This window comes from Cervus elaphus, chromosome 14, assembly GCF_910594005.1.
Source record: "Cervus elaphus chromosome 14, mCerEla1.1, whole genome shotgun sequence".
NCBI classification, from domain to species: Eukaryota; Metazoa; Chordata; class Mammalia; order Artiodactyla; family Cervidae; genus Cervus; species Cervus elaphus.
Genome location: NC_057828.1, coordinates 41,241,559 through 41,262,748, shown reverse-complemented (window position 1 = coordinate 41,262,748; position 21,190 = coordinate 41,241,559). Strand labels below are relative to the sequence as shown.

The window sequence follows — 21,190 nt, the reverse complement described above, 5'->3', positions numbered from 1 at the left end:
ACGCAAGGTTACTAGAAGGAAATAAAATTCACAGCAGAGATCAAGAAAATAGAGAACAGAAAAATAGAGAAAAATCAATGAAAACAAATGCTGGTTCTTTGACAAGCTCTACAAAATTGACAAGTATTTAGCTGGGAGAGTAAACTAAGGAAAAAAAGTCTCAAATTACTAAAATTAGAAATGAAAATGGGACATTACTACCAATTCTACAGAAATAAAAAGGATTATGAGAGAACTATGAACAACTGTACATCAACGAACTGAATAACATTTCATCTGAAATGTACAAAGTCTCCAGAACAGAAACATCTACCAAGACTAAAAATCACAAAGAAATATAAAATGTGAACAGACTTTTAACTAGTCAGGAGATTGACTTGGCAATCAAAAACCTTGCAGCAAAGAGAAGTCCTGGACCTGATGGCTTCACTGATGAATTCCACCGAACATTTAAAAAAGTAACATCAATTCTTCTCAAACTTTTCCAAAAACTGAAGAGGAGGGAACACTTGCTAATTAACTTACAAGACCAGCATCACCATGATACCAAAGCCAAACAAGGACACAAGAAAACTGCAGATAAATACAAATATCTCTTATGAACACTGATGCAAAAATTCCCAAGAAAATACTAGAAAACAGAATTTAGCAATATACTGAAAGTATACTAATTACCATTACCAAGTGGCATATATTCCTGGGATGCAAGGATGGTTCAATATATGCTGCTGCTGCTAAGTTGCTTCAGTCATGTCCAACTCTGTGCGACCCCACAGACAGCAGCCCACCAGGCTCCCCCGGTCCCTGGGATTCTCTAGGCAAGAACACTGGAGTAGGTTGCCATTTCCTTCTCCAATGCGTGAAAGTAAAAAGTGAAAGTGAACTCGCTCAGCCGTGTCTGACTCCTAGCAACCCCATGGACTGCAGCCTACCAGGTTTCTTCGTCCATGGGATTTTCCAGGCAAGAGTACTGGAGTGGGTTGCTACTGCCTTCTCCAGCTTCAATATATACAGATTGATCAATATACTACACATTGACAGAATGAAGGGGAAATAACACGATCAACAAAATTAATGCAGAAAAGGATTTTTGACAAAATTCAACACATTTTTATGATAAAAATACTCAAACTAGGAATAGAAGGAAACTGCTTCAACATAATAAAATCCACTTATCAGAAGCCCACAGCTAACACCACACTCAATGTTGACAAGCTGAGAAGTTCTGTAAGATCAGGAAGAAGACAAAGGTGCCTCCTCTTGCTACTTTTATTCAACTTAGTATTGGACAATTTTGAGGTAAGGGGTTCAAGACTGCAGTGGAAAAGTAACTGCAGATGTGGTAGAAACAGCAAAAGAGCTAGAATCTGAAGTGGAGCCGAGATACAACTGAATTGTTGCAATCTTATGATAAAACTTGAATAGATAATAAGCTGCTTTCCAATGGATGAATGAAGAAAAGTAGTTTTATGAGATGGAATCTACTCCTGGGGATGACTATGAAGACTGTTAAAAAGACAACAAAAGATTTAGAATATTATTACATAAACTTACTTGGTAAAGCATCAGCAGGGGTTGAGAGGACTGACTCCAATTTTGAAAGATTTTTTGTGGATAAAAGTTATGAAACAGCATTGATGCTATAGACAAATCATTTGTAAAGTAAGAGCCAACTGATGTAGCAAACTTCATTGCTCTCTTAAGACATTTGCCACAGCTACCACTCCAGCCTTTGGCAACCACCACCCGGATCATCAGCAGCATTAACGCTGACGCAATACTCTCCCACACCAGCAAAAAGATCATGACTCACTGAAGGGTTAGTGATGGTTAGCACTTCTAGCAATAAAGTATTATTAAGGTATGTACATACTATATATATACACACATATATACACATCTCTAAACAGAATGCTACTGGACACTTAATAGTCTATCAGTTCAGTTCAGTTGCTCAGTTGTGTCTGACTCTTTGCGACCCCATGAATCGCAGCATGCCAGGCCTCCCTGTAGAATAGTGCAAACATAACTTTTATGTGCACTGGGAAATCAAAAAATTTACATGACTCGCTTTATTGCTGTGGTCTGGAACAAACCTGCAACATCTCTGAGGTATGCCTGACTGAAAAGAAATGAAAGTAGGGTCTCAAAGAGATATCTGTACACTCACAGTCACATCAATATTATTCAAAATATGTAAAACATAGTATCAACCCAAGTGTCCATCAACAGATTGGGTAACCAAATATGATGTGTGTGTGCATTTATATGATGAATTAGTAGACTTAAAAAGGAAGGAAATTCTATCCTTTCTTTTTTTCTTTCACTCATGCTACAACTAATGAAACTTAAGGACATTATGATAAACAAAAATGTCAGTCACAAAAAGACAAACACTGTATGATTCCACCCACATGAGGCACTGACAAGAGTCACAATCACACCCACGGGAAGGAAGCAGAATCACCACCCAGTTATTGTTTAATAGATACAGAATTTTGATTTCACAAGATGAAAGGAGTCCTGAGATAGATGGCAGTGATGGTTCATTATGAGTGCTTTTAATACCATTTTAATAAAAAATGGTTAAGATGCTAAATTTTATGTTATATGAATTTTATTTATTTATTTATTTTTTATTAGTTGGAGGTATGTTATATGAATTTTATCATAATAAAAAAATTACAGAACAAAACCCACATTTTCAAGTATTCAATTTTAAAAAAACTATCCAATTAAATTCAACCTATAACCAAAAAACATCAATCACTTTTATTTGGATTACATATTTTAAAAAAACACATTCAATGTTCACAATATAAGTAATAGGAAGCCTTTTGCAAAGCTTATATAAGGACAAACAAGACTATCATACCTTTGTTACAGTTGTTTTCACTTTCTGGTTTTTCTACCACAGGTTCTGAAGTAGATTCTTTGTGTTCAATTTTTTCGTCCACTTTCTCTCTCTCTCTCTTCTCTAACTCACATTCCTTTTCCTGTTCTTTTGTCTTTTGCAGTTCTTTCTCCTTTTCTTGCTGCCGTTCTAGCTCCTTCTCTTTTTCTTGCTTTCTTTCCCTCTCCATTTCTCTCTGTTTTTCCTGTTCTCGCTCCAGTTCTTTTTCCTTTTCCTGTTGTCTTTCCTTTTCTTTCTCCCTCTCCTTCTCTCGCTCCTGCTCTTGTTCTTTTTCAAGTTCTTTCTCACGTTCCCGTTCCTTTTCTCGTTCTTTTTCTCGCTCCCTTTCTCTAATTTCCTCTGGAGAGGGTTGTTTGTCCACTATGCCAAGCTTTTCATCCAGTCGTTTAAGTTTCTCTGCACATGCGGCTTTCCTTTGTTCTTCCATTCTTCGCTCTTCCTCTTCACGCCGTTTACGAGCACGTTCCACTGCTGCAGAAAGTTCTGACTGTTGCCTTCTTCTTTGCTTCCATATTTCATCTTCATCTGGGACCTGCTGCTTGGGGGGGAAAGGGCCTGGTCTTCCAGGTACTGCCTGTCGGTCTGGAGGAGGATGCTGAAATTTTAAAATAAATTCTCAGATGAGTATGACAACACAGGATATATCACAGACATATAGCAGGAGCAAAATTCTCCACAGAATATCAGAAATTTCCCTGGAAAATATACACATTAAATGCAAAATCAATGTGGGGAAGATAGTATATCTAGATAAGTTTCTAGAATAGTTAATCCAGCCATCTAATATTTACTGAGTATGTACTTATCTATTGTGCCAGACACTACTGCTCACTCAGTATTTGCTGAGTAAAATTAGAAGCTGCCACAACATGTATTTCAAAATCTAAATTTAGAGACAAAGGAAATTTAGAATACGAGTGCTTTAGTAGTAACTGCTAGAGACGGAACGCCTAAAGAGGGAGAAAAGTCCATAAAGATGCAACATGGCATCACATGAGCCAAGATCGGGGTACAGTTACAAGGAAAGAGTGCATAGTCAAAGATGCTAAGTGAAGAACATAGAGACACTGCTGCTGACATGCCAAAGGAAAGGAAATTCCTAGAAAGCAGCCTGGGTAGAGAATTCTTTTTTTTTTTTTGAGAAGTCTATGTTTAAACAGAGATTCATATCTAGAGCCCATGGTGGAGAGGGGATCACCTGAGAGACTGAGTTTTACTAATTTAATTTTCAATTAATGTGTTCTAAAACAATTACTACAAAGTCTAAAATCAATGCCAGCAACTATGCAAAGACAAGCAGAATGAAAAAAAGCACATGAAGAGCTGAAACACCAAGGAACTTAAAAATGTGCTTTAAAAATACTGATTTTTAATAGCTACTAGGGTGAAGAAACCTTAAAAGCCACGTAACTATTCAGAATTCCTACAAAAGAGAAAATAATGATGTGGTGAAAACACTGGACTGAATACTAAAAACAACCAACCAACCAACCAAACCATGAATCCAGACTCTACCATTTACTAACAGTGATATCTTAGAAAAACTGCTTCATCTCTCTAGTATTGTTACTTAATCTATACCTCAAAGACAAGCTGCAAAAACAAAGTAATTATATAAGCACACCTAATTCATACTGTAAACTCACAGGGTAAGCATTTTTTTGAAAAGCAACTTTACTGAAGTATAATTTACATAAAATGTGATGCATATATTTTAACTGTATAGTTTTATGAGTTTGGACAAATGATAAACTTATGTAACTACTGCCCCATTCAACACATAGAGGATTTTCCTCAGTCCTCTGTATGAATACCTGACCCCATGCAACCAGTAATCTACTTCTGTAGTATAGAATAGTTCTGCCTTTCCTAAAGTTTCACAAAAATGGATAAAATAAGTTATGTTGTTTTGTATCTGGCTTCTGGTGCTCAGGGTAATGGTTTTGGGGTCACTGTGTGCAACAACTGTTTGCTCAATTCTTTTGCTGAATACCACAGCATCACAGGCATACGGTTTCGTCTGTGGACAGACAGACATTCACATTGCTTCTGGTTTTTTAACTAGGAATAAGACAGCTACAGGCACTCCTGCTTAAGTATCTGTGTAAATGCATGTTTTCGTTTCCTTTAGATGAATACCCAGGAATGGAACTGCCAAGTCATATAGCAACTATGTATTTCACTTTATAAGAAACCGCCAAACTGTTTTCCAAAGTGATTACAGGTTTTAAGGCTCCAACAGCAATGTATGAGGGTGTCACCTGCTCTATATCCTTGCCAACATCTGGTACCATCAGCCTTGAAAATTCTGGACGTGTAACAAAATTTCAATGTGGTTTTATTTTTCATTTTGCTGGGAACTAAACATATTGAACATTTTTTCATGTGCTTATTAGCCATCTGTATACCTTCTTTTATGAAATCAATGTTCATTCTGTTGGACTTTTTGGTCTCATTGTTGAATTGCAAGTTTTTAAATACATGTACGTGCACCCCCCCCCCCCCCCGCCCAATATAAGTTCCTTGTCAGATGAATTACTAGTATTTTTCCTGTGATATCTTTTCTTTGCCTTAGAGATGTTTTTCAAAAATCAAATTGACCAATCTCTTCTTTCTAATTCATGTCTTTTTTGTCTCATCCAAGACATTTTTGTTGGCCCAAGTTCATAAAGACTTTCTTCTACATTTTCTGCTAGATGTTTTAGTTTTAGCTTGTATGTGTATAGAAATGCTTCAAAGACCATACAGTGGTTAAAAGGAAAATGACTAGTGGAGATGATGGTGATGGTACGTGCACCTATCATAGCAGAGTGATCAGGGAAAGAAGGCCTGTGAACTGTTAATATCTGTTAATAACTGTTAATATCTGAGATATCTGTGATATCTCAAAAGCAAAATTTTAGAAGGATGGAGGGATGAAGAGATTACCTATACTAACTGCTGCTGAGATTAAGTAAATGAATACAAGAGAACTGATTGTGGCAAGATGGAACAGTAATTACTAACCTTGATAATAACATTTTCAAAGGTATACTGGGAGATGAAAGTATAACTGGAGAGGGTTAACGAGAAAGTGATGGCAGTAAGTGTAAAGAACTCACTAAAACAATTTTGCCTTGAAGGAGAACAGAGATATAGGGAAGAAACTGGTGGTGGTGATGGGGGGGCGTGGAGTGTAGTAGAAGTTGAAGAAGGGTTGGTGTTTAAAAAACATTTCTTAAATGTGAGACAATATTTACTGGTAACTGACAAAGATGGGATCCAGGGAACAAGTACAAAGGTGGTCCTAAGGAACAAGGACAACAGAAAAAAAGTAAGAACAGGAAAGGTACTTGATTGGGAAGAACAGGTGCTTCTTATTTTCTTAGAAAAATTAGGAGCATGCTAATCAGCTGAGAAGGAAGAGGGAAAGGCTAAAGAAAGAGGTGCAGCTACAAGGTGAAGTCGATAACTATCTCATAAAAATTATCAATAGAAACACAGAACCTTTCCACTATAACAAATAGGGCAAACAATACCTACAGACCATTAACAAGCATTTAGTTAAGATTTACCTGCTGTGCAAGCAACTTTGGAGGTGGTGGCAAGTGTGACGATGGTCCACGTTCCTATTATAAAGGAAAGAATTTTTACAGAATAAGGCAAAAAATATCTACTTCAAATATTTCTGACTGTAATGTTTTTCAGTGAGACCAAAAGACTGCAAAAAGTAAAACATCATTACTCTTTTCCTTTTTAAATAAAAGTACATCAGTCCCTATAATATAACTACATTCTATAGACTCACTCAGGTATTTCAATAAAGTTACAATCACAAAATAACTTTGTTAAGAGTAGAGTCTTAGTGTAAAAATTCTAGAATTGTAGCCCAAGTAATCCGGCTGTGGAGAATTATGCCTTTAATTTCATATTTTTATTTATACAGGCCCAATTCTTTTTATGGAACTTTTTTTCCTAATGGCAGACTAAACTTTTTAAGTTTATATAAAGAAAAGAAACATCTAAAACACTGGAACCAGATATGAATAGACTATTCACTTGTTTTTATATATCAGTATCACACACACATATATCAAGATATTGTTTATATTTTTCTGTTCTTTCATCATTCCCTATTATGCCAGTTAAAAGTCACACAAAATACAGATTTTACTTAAGAATTACTTTAAAAAACCTACTTTTCCAGAATTCACAAATTTATTTTCCAGTGACTCACTTATGATATATACTATATCATAAGTATAGCATATAATACTTAACAACTACTAGTTCTTACACAGCTCTCTTACTCCTCTCTGATATCATACTGCTGGGGACTTCTTCAAGGGCCATGTTTTCTCCATGAAGTTTTCATACTTCTCTACTCTGAAGTAGGAATTGGTCCCTTCCCTTTGGAATTGCTCCCTTCCCTTTTTGTACTGGCTATCTCTTGCTTTAAGCAGCAAGTCTTTTATGAAATCTTTTACACCGAAGTTTCTAAGAACTATGTGCACTCTATCACTGCACTGTTAGCTACTTATTTTTAACCTCCCTGAGGGCACCATTCCTCCATTGGTTTTGTATGAATTCAACAAATTCATGCTGAATATACCATAAATTACTAAAGTAGGCTTTCTGGAAGATAGCCCCTTTAAATTCTCGCATTGTAATGTAGTTCTTACTACATTTTAGAAGCAAGATCAAGTGTATCTATTGCCCATATGCTTCTTTTAAAAAAAAAATGTTCTTCAAAATAGCTCAGACTTCATAGATTTCTTTACTCCCGAGAGTGATTTCCGACTGGGATAACATAATTTCACACATGAATGCTAATTAGGATTTACAAAGCAGCCAACAAACTGTAGAGCACTTCAGCTATGCTAGTTTGGAAAAACAATTTATCCTTCCACTCTGACCTGACCAAGCTGCTCTAAGAAGGAAAAGAGTGAAACTTTAATTTCTACTTGATAGTTTTAGCTACTATAGTATTGATAGTTCCTGTTCATATGCAATAAATCTATGGTTTATGTCTCTTTAAGAAAAAATATATAGTTTCCATTTCCTAAGTCTTTTTCCAACTCTATGATTATAAGATTAACTCATCCTTGTCCCTTGTCTGCAGTGACAAGAATCTCATGATTCCAACAAACCTGATTAAATGGCGGTCCTTTCCCATAGGGACCTTTTGCTACCGATGGCTGGGCAGGTATCTGAGAAGATGATTTGGTGTTGGAAACGTCATCTGGTTCTTTTCGGTTTTCAGTGTTTTCAGAGGCTTTTGTACCATGATCCTCACTGAAGAATCAAAACCCAAGTGAAATAATAAGTAGAACGGACAAAATATAAACGCTAAGTAAATGCATTTTTTCAACATTAAAAAGACATTACTTTCATACAGCTTCAGTGGAAAATGCATCAAGGAATGAGGTGGCTTTTTAATTGAGCAGTGCTAACTTATTCATTCAAGAAATATACACTATTATCTATAATGTGATGGGGCCTGGGCTTGGCCAGATTATCACAAGATATAAGGTGCAACAGAATACTTGTCAAATACAGACACTCACACTTGACACACGATATGATTCCATCATTTTCTATTATTCTATTATTCCCAATCAAAACTCTCATCTGAATGCAACTAATACTCCAGATAATTAATTAATGTATTCTCATTTACTCTAACTTGTTCTGATTTAATGAAAAAGAGCAATCAAGCTATAGTATTTTAAAAGTAATGACAAATCACAAGCATCTCACAGCTGATCATCAAACAGCAATGTATTACAACATTATGGCTGAAAAACTATACCAATGTGTACATGCAAACTCCTGTTTAAGAGCCCAATTTTTATGCTTTATGACCCACATATTCCTGACCTCACTGCCCCATGTTAAAAAAAAAAAAAAAAAACGAGGAAAAGCTCCCATTTCCCAAGAACTTGTTGCTCCTTGGCTTGCTAAGTTAAAAAAAAAAAAAAAAAGACTTGAAGCAGCTGTTCTAATCCAAGTAATTTTTCTCCAATTTTATAAATATGGATCAGATCAAGCAAGGAACAAGTTTCAAATGATCCCTGATACTGTCTCTCAAAGTATCTCCATTAGATGACAAGCATCTATGTAGTTTTTAACTTTTTTATTTTGTATTCAGTTCAGTTGCTCAGTTGTGTCTGACTCTTTGCGACCCCAGGAATCGCAGCACGCCAGGCCTCCCTGTCCATCACCAACTCCCAGAGTTTACTCAAACTCATGCCCATCGAGTCGGTGATGACATCCAGGCATCTCATCCTCTGTCATCCCCTTCTCCTGCTGCCCCCAATCCCTTCCAGCATCAGGGTCTTTTCCAACGGGTCAACTCTTCACATGAGGTGGCCAAAGCATTGGAGTTTCAGCTTCAGCATCAGTCCTTCCAATCAACACCCAGGACTGATCTCCTTTAGGATAGACTGGTTGGATCTCCTTGCTGTCCAAGGGACTCTCAAGAGTCTTCTCCAACACCACAGTTCAAAAGCCTCAATTTTTCAGCACTCAGCTTTCTTCACAATCCAACTCTCACATCCATACACGACCACCGGAAAAACCATAGCCTTGACTAGACGGACCTTTGTTGGCAAAGTAATGTCTCTGCTTTTTAATATGCTATCTAGGTTGGTTGTAACTTTCCTTCTAAGAAGTGTCTTTTAGTTTCATGGCTGCAGTCACCATCTGCAGTGATTTTGGAGCCCCCAAAAATAAAGTCTGACACTGTTTCCACTGTCTCCCCATCTATTTCCAATGAGGTGATGGGACCAGATGCCACGATCTTAGTTTTCTGAATGTTAAGCTTTAAGCCAACTTTTTCACTCTCCTCTTTCACTTTCATCAAGAGGCTCTTTAGTTCTTCACTTTCTGCCATGAGGGTGGTGTCATCTGCATATCTGAGGTTATTGATATTTCTCCCGGCAATCTTGATTCCAGCTTGTGCTTCTTCCAGCCCAGCGTTTCTCATGATGTACTCTGCATATAAGTTAAATAAGCAGGGTGACAATATACAGCCTTGACTTACTCCTTTTCCTATTTGGAACCAGTCTGTTGTTCCATGTCCAGTTCTAACTGTTGCTTCCTGACCTGCATACAGGCTTCATAGCCAATTCACAACGTTGTGATAACGTTGTGAATGGGGTAGGGACTCAGCCATATAAACAGCTTCTTTTTAAAAAATAAGTATTTTCTTTAGAAATATCAGACCCTTAATTCCTTGATTATTCATACTTTGAAAATTTGGCTCATCAATCAACTTCCCACTCAATAAAAATCCTCGGAGTAGAATGAAGAAATTCTATAAGCAGGGAGGAAATAACTATTAATGAAAACTCTTTGCATAAATGGCTTACGTGGGACTTCCCTGGTGGTCCAGTGGCTAAGAATCCAACTGCCACTGCAGGGGACATGGACTCACTTCCTGAACTCCCTGGTCCAGGAAGACTCCACATGCCAAGAGGCAACTAAGTCCATAGGCCACAACTACTGAAGCCCGCACTCTCCAGAGCCTGTGCTCCGCAACAGAAGAAGCCACCATAAAGAGAAGCCTGTGCATGACTAGAGAAAGCCTGTGAGCAGCAACAAAGACCCAGTGCAGGCAAAAATAAAATTAAATAAATGGTCCATGTTACATTAACAAATTCACACTATTATTAGTAACAGATATCACAACTTACCTGCTGTTTTCTTTAGGACTACTACTTCCTTGCTCATCATCATCACTGAAATTCAGCTGTTCTGTATAATCTACTTCCATCTGAGCACCTATTAAATTAAGGAGAATTCAGACTGACTGTTTCAAAGTGTATAAAATCTAAAAGTGCTTTATTAATCTTGTCTCCTACCTGCCCAACCTTCATCAGCTTCAGCATCTAGGTTATCAAATTTATCAAGCTCCTTTAGTTCTGATGCACTAAGGATGGAGGGACGTTCAGGCTCAGAGGCCCATGAAGGAGGTGGGCCTCTTCCTCGAAGGCCTCTAAGCAGGGACAGGTTATGAGAGAAAAAGGATACCAAGTTTTAATGATACTAAATTAGGAAAATATTAAAAGCTTGGGATTTAGTTAATTTCAATTCAACATTAGTAAACTTTCTACACAGTGATATACAAAGTATTCTGCATCAACATGAAGAGACTGTAAGATTAACACACAAATTTAAGACAATACATAATGATATTTCTTATGCAGATATTTAACAGTAAAATTTTCAAGCATTTAAAATAAAACAAATATACATTAGAAGTCTACATGGCTAAGAGTACTACTCATCTCAAAATAAAGAACTTGAAGGAAAATCATCATTCAGGAGGATGCTCAAGGCTTACAATTAAGGGAAAAAAAGGGGGTTTTATCAATGTCATGGAAGGAAGGAGGAGTAAGCAAGTGCCATCTATTTCTGGGGCCACAGTTTTTAGTTTTCAGAATTTTATGTCAAGTGATTTAATGTTTTAGAAGAATAAAGTATTTTTGTTCTATCTTGACGAAAACTAACCAATTCCTTGTTGATGACAAATGTACCTTGAGGACAGAATAATAAATCCCCACAATCTACTCAACCTCCTGAAAATCTTTATACCCTGCAAACTTTAATCATTTAATAGTCTTACTTGTTTGTTTCAGATAAAGAAGGTGGAAATCTCATGGGACCATGTAGAGGAGGATAGGCCATCCGAGGATACTGCTGAAACATCTGTATAAAGGAAAGAAAAACTGGTAAATTTAGCTACTAAGTTATTAAAAAAAGAAGGTTACCCCAAGCCTGAAATTATAATAAATAGAAATGATTAAAATAAATAGCACTGTGAATATCAAATTTTATCTACTGGTATAGATTATTCACTGTCAATAACAAGCCATTTATAAAACTACTGCCTCTACCAAGTCATTACAAAGATGTAAGAATTAGGACACATCATATTAAGAACTCCTGTTACCTCATTAACAAAGTTACATAAAAATAACTGTGCACTGAATTGAAAATATAACAAACACAACATGCATGCACTTCAGGAAACTTCAATTTTCTTAACCAAGTTGAAGGATGTGAAAGGATACAATGTGAAACCTCATCCTAACGCAAGAGTAGATTAATGGAGAGCAGATTTGTTGGTAAAGAACTCAGTTCAGATACAAGGATAGCCCATAACCCAAGAAAGGTGAGGGAGGAAGTGGGCAGGCAGCTAGTTGAGAGATTTTCTGGGTAGGGCATAAGTGGATTCTGAGTCAAGTTATTACACAGATAGTAGTTACATACAAAGGCCCAAAGAGGATGCTCTTCATGAGAACTTAGCTCTGTGAAACTGACTTTAGGAGAATTTGTAAGATAGATTATGAAGACAACTAGTAATACCAAGGAACTATTTTATGATTTATAAGGGAAGAAATGTCAAGCAGTGCTTGGTTATTTACTCTGCTTATACCCAGGTTAAATTATGTTTTAAAAAAATGAAATAGCATTACCTTAAATACATAATTTAGATCCTGAAATAGAGTAGTTTTTCTTTAAAAACAAAAACACCATTAGATGAGGAAATTACTTCATACTTGAAGAGAAGCTATGTTTGTATGATTGTGCTATGTAAAGAAAAAATTTCCAAGCAGGGTTGGAGCAAAAGTTAATTAAGATAAGCAACAGCTGAAACTCAACTGGGGAAGCTTTGTGTTTGGAGAATACTCCAGAGAATTTTTGGTTCCATCCCACTTTCACACTGAAATTTGCAAACAGATAATTGGAGGCAAATGGTATTGGTTAAGTTGCATTAGATCTTTCTGCTGATTACTTAGGCATAGATATTAATTTGGGTGGTGTTAAATGTTTAAAATTTAGGAATTTGCCTCAAAAACACTGTAGACACAACTGTAAGTTCTCAATATATAATATTTTTTAAAATTTTTGTTTAGTGAAACCCTTTATTTGAATAAATTCATTGATGAAATTGGTAACAAAGATCACTTGGTCTTCCCTCTTACCTTCCCTTATCCCACCCCCACATCTGGAAATTCAGGGGTCCTTGGAAGCACAACTTGAAAAACATCAGGAGACAAGTATTTGGATACAAATCATTATTCAAGGTCAGGTTAGCATTTAAGACTGATCTTATCATACACCTCAATTTTTAACGAAAATATTCAACAAGCAATTGTATTAACAATTTATTTCCCTCTATTTTAGAATGGTTAAATAAAATGTAAATTTATTTACTTGAACACATGTAACTCACCATGTAATTTCACAGCAGACTAAGAGCAAACAAAAAGAGGGCATCAAATTTACAAGCAATATGGGGGTCAGAAGTATAATTACTAATATACACTTTAAAAATTAAATTTCCCCTGCCATTCTTAGGTTCTTTTTTTTTGAGGTGGGGGTGCAATGTGTGGCATGTGGAATCTAATTCGCTGACTAGAGATCAAACCTGTGCCCCCTGCACTGGGAGTGTGGAACCACTGAACTGCCGGGAAGTCCCCTCAGAAATATATATTAAATGAAACTACAAGGACAGAATCAGCAAAATCCAGACTATGAGAAACTCCATAGGGTAACAAACTGTAATAGATACGCTCCAAAGAAAATAAGAAATGGAGGAAAAGAAGTACCCATAGATAACAAAATTGCTAAGAAAAATATCAACCAATCTCAAGAATAGGTGGTATCTGGATCATAATTAAGAGATAATCAGGGAAACTGGAACACTGCCTTAGTATTTAAAGAGTAATTTTTTTTTTAGGTGTGATAATGGCACTGTGAGTTTCCCCCTAGTCTTTCTCTTTTAAAATCTAACCTAAAATATATATGGATGAAATGATATACCTAGGACTTGTTTAGTAATCCTAGGTGGTGAGAAATATAAGTGAAACAAGATGTACCACAAATTGATAACTGTTGAGGATGTATGGCAGATATGGGAGGAAGAAAGTTCATGCTTTCTTTTAATCGTTTCTGTTTTTGAATATTAAAAATATTTCATCATAAAAAGATTTTAAAAACACTTAAAGGTATATTAATAAAAACTTTAGAATTAAAGCAGGTATTAACCTTTTTTTGTGCCATGAACAACCCCTTTAGCAGTCTGATAAATCCTATGGACCTCGTCTCATAAAAATGTTTTTAAATGCATAATTGAAGACACAGGATTACTAAGAAATTAATTATACTAAAATTGTCACCATGATATTATAAAAAAAAAAATTTTGATACAGTAACATGCATGCTTCAGTAAGTAACACTAATAACTATTTTGAAGTTATGCTGAGTATAAAAAATATTTGCAGTATCTTAAAACAATGCAATGTTATATGAAAATATCTATGATGCCTATTAAGGGTAAAACTCAGGTACTGCTGTGATTGATTCCTAAATTCATAATCAAAGGAAATGTTAATTTTTAGTTAGATGTTAATGAAAATAAAGACCTAAACTTTTCCCATCCCAATTCTTTCCTTGGAATCCAGATCAAAAACCTCTTAACCCCTTGCGGATTCAACAACACTCACATAAGGAGGCATCATAGCTCTGTACTGGGAAGCAAGGGCAGGCTGTTGTCCATTCAGTTTAGCCTGTGGAGGACCACAAGCTATCCTCTTTTCCACCACTTTGAGGATATCACTTTGCTCTGATGTTCCAGCTGTGCTTTCATCCTGGCCAGGCTTTTCATCTTGGTCAGATGTTAAAGATGAACTAGCAGATTTACCACCATCTCTCCAACAAGCAACATCTAGTATGAAGAGAGACAGGAAAATAAGAAAACAAAGGAAATCTCAAAATGGAACAGAGTGAAACTAAGTGAGGCATATTTCAAGAATATTTAAGCAAGTAAGCACAGTGAAGGAATAGTAAAGTCTAATCTAGTCTGTACTAGAAATCAAGTAAGCATAGAAGGTGTTTAGGTAGTCAGAGCAGTGGCTTCCAAAATAGAGTGGATATACTTCAGAGGGTACCTCCAGAAGCAAACACTGGGGTTGGGGAAGAAAATATTAGGAATTCCCTATCAAGCTTCACCAGTTTTTGATACAGAGATTAAAATTACAGTTATACGAGAGCAGTCCTGAGGGAAAGGAGTTCTATAACCCAAAAGGACTGATAGTGACACATGATTCATTTTCTATTACTTCCTATTACATGTGCCCAAGTGCACAGATTTAGTGCCTGTGTAACCTGATTCAACCACACGTAATCAAATAAAACAGATGATCGGTTTTACAAGGAAAACGTGTTTGGTTCAAGTGGTCCCTATCTCCTCCTATTCACACCCCGTGTAGTCCCCTCTCAACTGTGTGCCAGGATCGGTCTGTGTAACCTGCACAGTAAGACAGATGTGTTGGCGGTCTTCTCTGGAAACAGGCTATGAAAGCCTAGGGGTTTCCATCTTGGGTGAGAGATATTTGTCTGTCCCTCCTTATTTTTTCTGAGGAAGTCATGCTGTGAGTTGCTCACACACAAATGAGCCACGAGAGCTTGACACACCAGCCCTAGTCAAGTCAGCATCAGATGAGGGCTTCACTGTAACTCTGATGAGAGAGAACCAACAAAACCTGAGGCAGAACCCCCAGCTAAGTGGCTGCCAGATTCCTAACCCTCAGAGCTGTTTGAAATGTCCAGTTCAGTTTGTCACCTTAAGCTGCCAAATACATTACTCAGCAACAGATAACTGGTGACAAGAAACTAAACAAGAAAATTGTGGAGCTGACACTCTGCTCCTAATATAAACTCATCAACCATGTAACAATAATTAAAAAAAAAAGATCATCTACTCAGACCTGACAAGCAATGAACCAAAGAAATACAAAATGTATCAGGTTATAAAAAAACATGGATTTGTAACTATTACTGTAAAGAGTAATACCCTGTACAGGGCCCAGGGTCCTTTGAGATATCTGGTAACAACACTATGAATCCAACATAACCTAATAAGACATTTAAAAATCTCTCAAAAGATTTTACATTTCTATTTTTAGTTTCTGCTTTATAATGCACATAATACAAGTATCTCTTACTATCCAAACTGATTAGTTCCTCAGTTTGAATTCAGAAAGCAAGGGATCCCTGAATATTAGCAGAAAGCAAATGAATGGATATAATTTATACATAAACATTCGCATACTGGGGAAGTTTGCTATAAATTTTTACTATTGTAAAAATAACCAAATACTGACGTAAGTTCCCTAGTCATTTTGTTAAAATGCTAACTTTTGATTTAGTAGCTTGGGTGTGAGGGCCAAGACATATACTTCCAACAAGTTCTCAAAGTTAATGCTGTTCATGTAAAAACCATACCTGAGTGGCAATCAACTATAGTTACTGTCTGCCTTTTCAAACTACATACAACAGCAGCAGGCAGGTTATATTGAGGTAGAACACAAATATAATCTCACTCCATATTTTTATTAAGAGAAAATATTCTTACTTGGTGGGCGTAAACTGGGTCCAGGTCCATAGTTGTCATCATTTGCTTCTTTTTCTTTTTTTTCCTGATCCCCAGCTGCCTGTAGGCTGGGAAATTCTTGTTGAAAATGACTATTCACCTGGATTCCTACAGATTAAAAAAAAAAAAATACATATAATACTGAAGATAATTCAAAAATCCTCCCAGGATAGAGCTCTCTCCTTTTTTTGGTAATTTATTCCACACTGCAATGGTGACTGTTCATATCCATAAAATTTTCAATTTATCTAGAATTAGAATCCCTTGGAAAGTTAATGAACAGCCATGAGGAGAAGAAAAAATCTGAGAAAGGAATCTGCCAGACATCATTCTGGCAGACTCAATAAAATTGGTGTGGCAAACGAGGAGAGTTTCACTTCTGTTTCTCTTTTATTATGACTCCTTTCATTTTCAACACAAGTTAAATTTCTTTGCTAATAAATAACACTAAGAATCAGTTCAAACAACATTACTAAAACAGAATTTATGAATCAACACTACAAATATGGTGAGGTTAAGATGTTTTTGTTTAACTAACTGCTGAGATACTGGTGGCACCTCACTATTCACTCATTTGTCCATCTGCCTGCCTATTTATTTTATACTTGCATAAACTAAAAGAACTGACTTTATTAGCTTGAGGGCCTAGATGAGTTTCTCTATATAATGTTTTACAGACATGTTTGCAAGTGGGAAAATTAAATTTTGTTGGGGAGTCCATCATTCCTAGCAGGGAGGGAAGTGTTACAGCTACTGTGCTTGATGGCTATTCTCCTAGATCTGCTCTACCGTGGAAACTGTGAGTAGCATGTTTGAAACAGAAAAGGTTGAAGGGCACGGATGGAGATTAATATGGTTTACAGCAATCAACATTAATGTCTGGGTATTTTCTGACTCAGAGCTGAAGGCACAAGATTTTGTCTGGTTACAGAGGGTAAAGATAGAGTAATGTGGGGATTGGGGTATCTTAAAGACTACTTCTTTGATTCCTATTACTGGTCATACATAGGTCTTAACACTGAATGTTAACTAGCCCAAGAGATTTTTTTTTAAAGGATCCTTTTTTTTAAGGGTCTAATAATATCTTTTGACAGTGTTCATTGCCCCTGCCAAAACAGTATAATTTGTCCCTTATCTTCTGTATGGCTGTTCAGTAACTATCAAGCCTAACCAGCTTCCCCAGCTAACGTCTACTTACCATCTCCTTGCCCACCTTGCTTGTTACTGGCCCATGATTTGGGAGCAGGTGCTACTTCTGGGGGAGCTGCAACCCCAGGTTTTGGTTGTGCTGGTGGAACTTCTGGTGCTCTTAAAAAAATATGAATCCATTATTTCAGATATTATATGTTTAAACAAAATAAATATTACATTTAAGCTAAATCTGTATACAAATGATTTTGGCTACATATCTACTCAGATGCACCCCCCCATGCTTTCCCTCTGCAACATTCCTTTAAATGAAGTACAGCTATTTTTGTCCTCTTTTATTTCTACCCTTGAATAGCCCAAGGAGATGACAGCTTTGTTTTTAATTTTGGAAGGAAAGGAAGGGAAGAGGGAAGGAAGAGAGAGACAAAATAGAAGCACTCATTATTGAATATAGCTACCAAAAATTACTTTTGAAGAAGTAAACATTTATAATTAGAAATAACATTATAGGCATACATACAGTCTGGATTGGTGAGATTAGCCAGGAGCTAAGGCTAATAAGCAAGCTCTCCATTCAGCAGTCAACAGGTTCACCACTACATATTACTGTTAATCAAAAGAAGTCATAGCAACCTGCCTGATGTGTCCCCACGAGTAAAAGGTGTTTTACAAGGGTCTACAGTTTCATTCAATCCTTGCAATGAGTTAAGGCTTAAAAATAAAATAGTTAACAGACTTAAGAAATGCAATATATTTCTGGTATACTCAGACCTAAAACTGACTTGCTACTACAAAATAATTCTATTAACTAAGAAGTAGAGAACAATAAGCCTTTGATAAGTTTCACCCAAGTAGTAGCATTTATCATATAAAGCTCCCCAGAATACAGAGCTTTAGTAATAGTTATAGACAAAAAGTATCAAGTACTTCATTTTCTAGTCTTATTTTTAAAAATTACCACTACTTGGCTTGGTTGTTCAATAAACCAAGAGCCCTGAATAATTCTTGACACAGAATACTAAATATTTATTGAATGAATTATGATTAAGAAGGACATTACTAATTCCATGCCAGTTTTCTTGTTAATTCTTTATGCACTCAAATAGTATTACTTGATTACCTATGATGTATATTAGGTAGTTTCAATGAATGAGGCAGACAGAAACTCTTAAGCTTTGTGGAAATTATTTAACAGAATCAACTCTTAAATCATAGAAAGAGAATGCCTGATTTGGTGAGGAATAGGAGGGAGCCTAACACAGTGTACGATAAAAGGAAAGTTGTGATCAGTATTTCTGTCATCTGTTCTACCCTGACACCTGAAAATACTGCCACTAAACCCACTCACAGTAAAAATTACACAAGAGTTGACTATACATAAAACATTTTAAAGGGCATGATACATGTAATACACATAGCCTAACACCTAGCACATAGAAGGGACTCAAACATAAAGAATGGGGAACAATTTAATTTTTCAGTAGACTCTGACTTACTTTTCTTCTTCGTGTTGCTCTTGTTTTGATGCCCATCCTGTGCCGTCTTTAGGTACAATGTTCACATTAGGATCATTGCCTTTGTTTTCTGCTTTGAGACTTGGGAGGTTAGCAGGTGGAGGCATACGCCGAGAAATACCAACTTTTCCAAGACTCTGTAATCCATGGCGAGCTGCAACTAAAGATCAGTAACATCAACTTTCTTAGTAACTATTTTATTCTTAAAACAACATAAAAGACAATAGGAATTAATGGAATCTTGAATTATTATTTTCTAATATTTTAAGAAAAAAAATTTTAAACTAAGCCACAAACCTGCAACATAACCCAAGGTAGAAGTTGTATTCAAATTAACTATCAAGTTACTGAACAGATGCTTGAAAAATTCTAACAGTGAACTAACTCTATAAACTACAAAAAAGAAAACACTGACAGTGCTGTTTTGTACTTTTTTCCAAGGAATTGATTTTAAACTCAAAACTTCATACATGAAACAATAAATATGATACAAAACAAACTCACAAACATATAGGACAGACCTGTGGTTGCCCAGGGGAAGTGGGGGAAGGAGGTGAAATGGGAGTTCGGGATCAGCAAATGCAAACTAGTATATATAGAATGGATAAACAAAGTCCTACTGTATTCAATATACTGTGATAAACCATAATGGAAAAAGAATATTAAAAAAGTGTATATATATATGTATAACTGAATCACTTTGCTATACAGCACAAATTAACAAACACTGTACATCAACTACTTGATTGAAATAATTTTAGCTTTATACCTATTAATCTCATTAACCAAGTCTCCCTTTTGGAACCATATAGTTTAACTTATTTTCTGCTGACAACAAACTGGAAAGAAATAAACATATTTTAATACATTTATACAATTTTAACTTTTAAAACTTCATAGCCCCTCAAAGATGTGTATGTACATAGAAAGCCCAATGCAAACACAGCTGCTTTAACACAGGTTTGCCTAGATCCTAACAGCAATAGCTCCAGTGTGTCACTTATAGTAATACAATGAAGCCATGAAAATTACAAAAAACATAAAAGCCTCTTGATTTTACTCACCCGTGGTTTTCTGAGTTTCTAATGATTTACCCTTGTAAGTATTAAATAAACTGAGTGTCGCATACTTTTTCCCATCCTTTGCTTTTGTGCTCTGGCCTGACTTCTCCGACATTTCGGTGGAAACTCATCGAGTCTAGAACCTTCTGCCACACCCCTTAAAATCAGTCTGTAAGATTAACAGAAGAAAGAGAAATAAGAAGGAACATTTTAGAATTAGTTTACTAAAAATTTAGTAAATTCAAATGTTCACAGAAATTCTGAAAAATAAAAAAGAGAAGTTAAATCAATCTTTAATAGCTCACATTAATAATAATTTCATGAGCCTGTTTAATACTGTAAAAGTCCAACAGCCAACATGAGACAAAGTTAATCAAAATAAACTGCCATGTGCTTGGTGAGTATATTATTTATGGTTTGTAACCACTTAACTATTCTGTAAAGAATAAGGGTTTTAATCCATACTGAGATGAACAGTTGAACTACAGTTAATTGATGGAGACTGTCTTTCTATTTAATAAACAAATATTATTTAACTTAATAGGACTGAGATGACTGGCATGATCAGCTTACACATATGGAATCCAAACATGACAGAAGGATAACATCCTTTTCTTATAAACTGCATGCCTGTGTTTTCAGGCAATATGTGTCTAAGAAGAATCTATTTGTTTAACAATCTAGAATAGAAAGAACATTCTATTTTCTCTGCATTCTGCAAAGGGTAGAACACTCCCTCATACATAAAAACAATATTCTATTTCACTACAGAGTAGTGAAAGAAAAAAGTAGTGTTCAAGAAATAGTGTACACTTGTCAAAAGTCTCTGTATATATGAGAAGTAAACAGTATTTTAATGAACATTCATATAAAAGAGAATGTTCATCTTTGGAATTAATATACCTTAATTAAAAACTAGCCTAATAATACACAGGGGAGGAGATACAGATTAGCTCTCATACTATTTCTCTTCAATTTAATAAGGGATACATTATCAATCTTAGGAATTGTTTTTTTGTGTGAGTTTGCTTTATTTGTTTTGAGGGCAGAAGTAGGGCAGGAGGTAGTGAATCTAACAAGAAACCAATAATAGCTAAAAGCATGGGCGCTAAAGACAATACAGAACAGG

At 35.9% G+C, this 21,190-nt stretch overlaps 1 protein-coding gene across 16 annotated transcripts in view; it reads right to left on the bottom strand.

The window, feature by feature from the left end:
- The window catches only part of PRRC2C (proline rich coiled-coil 2C), a 95,073-nt gene that overhangs the window by 47,819 nt on the left and 26,064 nt on the right, over positions 1-21,190 (bottom strand). For 12 of the 16 annotated variants that reach the window (XM_043924658.1, XM_043924647.1, XM_043924664.1 and 9 more), the window contains exons 2-12: positions 20,065-20,230; positions 18,983-19,160; positions 17,536-17,645; positions 16,320-16,445; positions 14,410-14,630; positions 11,523-11,605; positions 10,759-10,892; positions 10,591-10,678; positions 8,044-8,188; positions 6,469-6,522; positions 2,876-3,509 (exon numbers count right to left, since the gene is read on the bottom strand). In XM_043924658.1, the coding sequence (XP_043780593.1) occupies positions 2,876-3,509; positions 6,469-6,522; positions 8,044-8,188; positions 10,591-10,678; positions 10,759-10,892; positions 11,523-11,605; positions 14,410-14,630; positions 16,320-16,445; positions 17,536-17,645; positions 18,983-19,160; positions 20,065-20,176 (1,885 nt within the window). In that variant the 5' untranslated portion in view covers positions 20,177-20,230. The remainder of the gene's footprint in view (positions 1-2,875; positions 3,510-6,468; positions 6,523-8,043; positions 8,189-10,590; positions 10,679-10,758; positions 10,893-11,522; positions 11,606-14,409; positions 14,631-16,319; positions 16,446-17,535; positions 17,646-18,982; positions 19,161-20,064; positions 20,231-21,190) is intronic. The other 4 variants (XM_043924649.1, XM_043924655.1, XM_043924662.1 and 1 more) reach the window with 2 other exon arrangements.